This window comes from Phytophthora sojae, assembly GCF_000149755.1.
Source record: "Phytophthora sojae unplaced genomic scaffold PHYSOscaffold_78, whole genome shotgun sequence".
Lineage (NCBI taxonomy): Eukaryota > Oomycota > Peronosporomycetes > Peronosporales > Peronosporaceae > Phytophthora > Phytophthora sojae.
In genome coordinates, this window is record NW_009258191.1 from 1 (window position 1) to 2,739 (window position 2,739).

The window sequence follows — 2,739 nt, forward strand, 5'->3', positions numbered from 1 at the left end:
GCCTCCTCCCCAGCCGCCACAGCCAATACCTATTCCACCCCAGGGGCCCCAGCCTCCTCCCCAGCCTCCGCACTGCTCCTTCTTGGATCCACTCGGGGTGTTCGCAGCACCAGCAGCCGGGGCCACCTCGGCCGGCTTGTCCACCGAGCGCAGGGCAGGCTGGTCGGCAGCAGAAACGCCCGCGACAGCGACGGCAGCGACGACGGCGAGTGCAGCGAGCTTCATGGTCTTGACGATGCGCTTGTCCTCGTCCAGGCAAGTTGCGTTGTGGACGATTGGAGACCGAGCTGCAGGTATTGATCTACCACTTGGTCGACTTTCTTGGAGATCTCTCATGGATCCACTTCCATCGTAGTTGCCAGTCAATCCGCTTCAACGTGAAGCTTTCAGCTAGTTAATAAATTTCCATTTACTTGCTCAGTAATATCGTCCGTAGCGAGCTCTGCGTAGTAAACCGTTATTTCCTGCTGACGGATTTCCCTACCTCCTGTAGTGACGTCAAATTGAGTATCTCAGTTTTCCCAACGGCAGCACGATGCTCTTCTTTTGAACGAGTTGGATCGATGGCGCTAAAATAGGAATGTAGGTACTCGTCAGATTAAACTGGCATCTCGTCTACGCGTGTCTTGTAACAAATTCAAATTCAAAATACGGAACATCAGCGGAATTATCTCTTCAGGTCGAGGGATGTTAAAGAGGACTTGAAGCTTTCCAAGGTCTCTTCAGCTTCGATCGACTTCAAATGAGCTTACCAAAACGGATGGGTTGGAAATATGAACAAAAAAGTGAATAATGACTACAAAGCAAGGATTGAAATGCATGGGACATCAGTCATTAGCTCAGTGTTCTGAAAGCAAACGCATCGGTTGGCGACAAATGCACACTAGTGCAAACGGAATCACAGCTAGCGGACTTGTCAACAACAAATTGTTTGTGTTAACTGGTTGTTGTAGAACTCATGCCGATAATAACCCGAATAGTACTGTAGCAAGCGCTAAACTTTTCGAGCACTTCAGTGTTCTGGAGAATGGATCTAAGCTTGAGAGTCGGGAAAGCTTCACCTGGTCGATGCTTGTTGTCACCGTTTACCATCCCCATCCCCAGCCACCCCACGGACGACCCCAGCCTCCGCCCCAGCCTCCTCCCCAGCCGCCACAGCCAATACCCATTCCACCCCAGGGGCCCCAGCCTCCTCCCCAGCCTCCGCACTGCTCCTTCTTGGATCCACTCGGGGTGTTCGCAGCACCAGCAGCCGGGGCCACCTCGGCCGGCTTGTCCACCGAGCGCAGGGCAGGCTGGTCGGCAGCAGAAACGCCCGCGACAGCGACGGCAGCGACGACGGCGAGAGCAGCGAGCTTCATGGTCTTGACGATGCGCTTGTCCTCGTCCAGGCAAGTTGCGTTGTGGACGATTGGAGACCGAGCTGCAGGTATTGATCTACCACTTGGTCGACTTTCTTGGAGATCTCTCATGGATCCACTTCCATCGTAGTTGCCAGTCAATCCGCTTCAACGTGAAGCTTTCAGCTAGTTAATAAATTTCCATTTACTTGCTCAGTAATATCGTCCGTAGCGAGCTCTGCGTAGTAAACCGTTATTTCCTGCTGACGGATTTCCCTACCTCCTGTAGTGACGTCAAATTGAGTATCTCAGTTTTCCCAACGGCAGCACGATGCTCTTCTTTTGAACGAGTTGGATCGATGGCGCTAAAATAGGAATGTAGGTACTCGTCAGATTAAACTGGCATCTCGTCTACGCGTGTCTTGTAACAAATTCAAATTCAAAATACGGAACATCAGCGGAATTATCTCTTCAGGTCGAGGGATGTTAAAGAGGACTTGAAGCTTTCCCAGGTCTCTTCAGCTTCGATCGACTTCAAATGAGCTTACCAAAACGGATGGGTTGGAAATATGAACAAAAAAGTGAATAATGACTACAAAGCAAGGATTGAAATGCATGGGACATCTGTCATTAGCTCAGTGTTCTGAAAGCAAACGCATCGGTTGGCGACAAATGCACACTAGTGCAAACGGAATCACAGCTAGCGGACTTGTCAACAACAAATTGTTTGTGTTAACTGGTTGTTGTAGAACTCATGCCGATAATAACCCGAATAGTACTGTAGCAAGCGCTAAACTTTTCGAGCACTTCAGTGTTCTGGAGAATGGATCTAAGCTTGAGAGTCGGGAAAGCTTCACCTGGTCGATGCTTGTTGTCACCGTTTACCATCCCCATCCCCAGCCACCCCACGGACGACCCCAGCCTCCGCCCCAGCCTCCTCCCCAGCCGCCACAGCCAATACCTATTCCACCCCAGGGGCCCCAGCCTCCTCCCCAGCCTCCGCACTGCTCCTTCTTGGATCCACTCGGGGTGTTCGCAGCACCAGCAGCCGGGGCCACCTCGGCCGGCTTGTCCACCGAGCGCAGGGCAGGCTGGTCGGCAGCAGAAACGCCCGCGACAGCGACGGCAGCGACGACGGCGAGTGCAGCGAGCTTCATGGTCTTGACGATGCGCTTGTCCTCGTCCAGGCAAGTTGCGTTGTGGACGATTGGAGACCGAGCTGCAGGTATTGATCTACCACTTGGTCGACTTTCTTGGAGATCTCTCATGGATCCACTTCCATCGTAGTTGCCAGTCAATCCGCTTCAACGTGAAGCTTTCAGCTAGTTAATAATTTCCATTTACTTGCTCAGTAATATCGTCCGTAGCGAGCTCTGCGTAGTAAACCGTTATTTCCTGC

General features: G+C 52.1%; 1 protein-coding gene across 1 annotated transcript; it reads right to left on the reverse strand.

Annotated features, from left to right (window-relative positions):
- Window positions 1-73: 73 nt before the first annotated feature.
- On the reverse strand, window positions 74-2,608 carry PHYSODRAFT_343403 (hypothetical protein; the record flags this gene model as incomplete). The annotated part of the gene is made up of 3 exons (XM_009541953.1): window positions 74-287; window positions 1,109-1,423; window positions 2,311-2,608. Coding segments are annotated over 3 exons (827 nt in total), but the record flags the coding sequence as incomplete, so codon positions are not given.
- Between the last annotated feature and the right edge of the window lie 131 nt (window positions 2,609-2,739).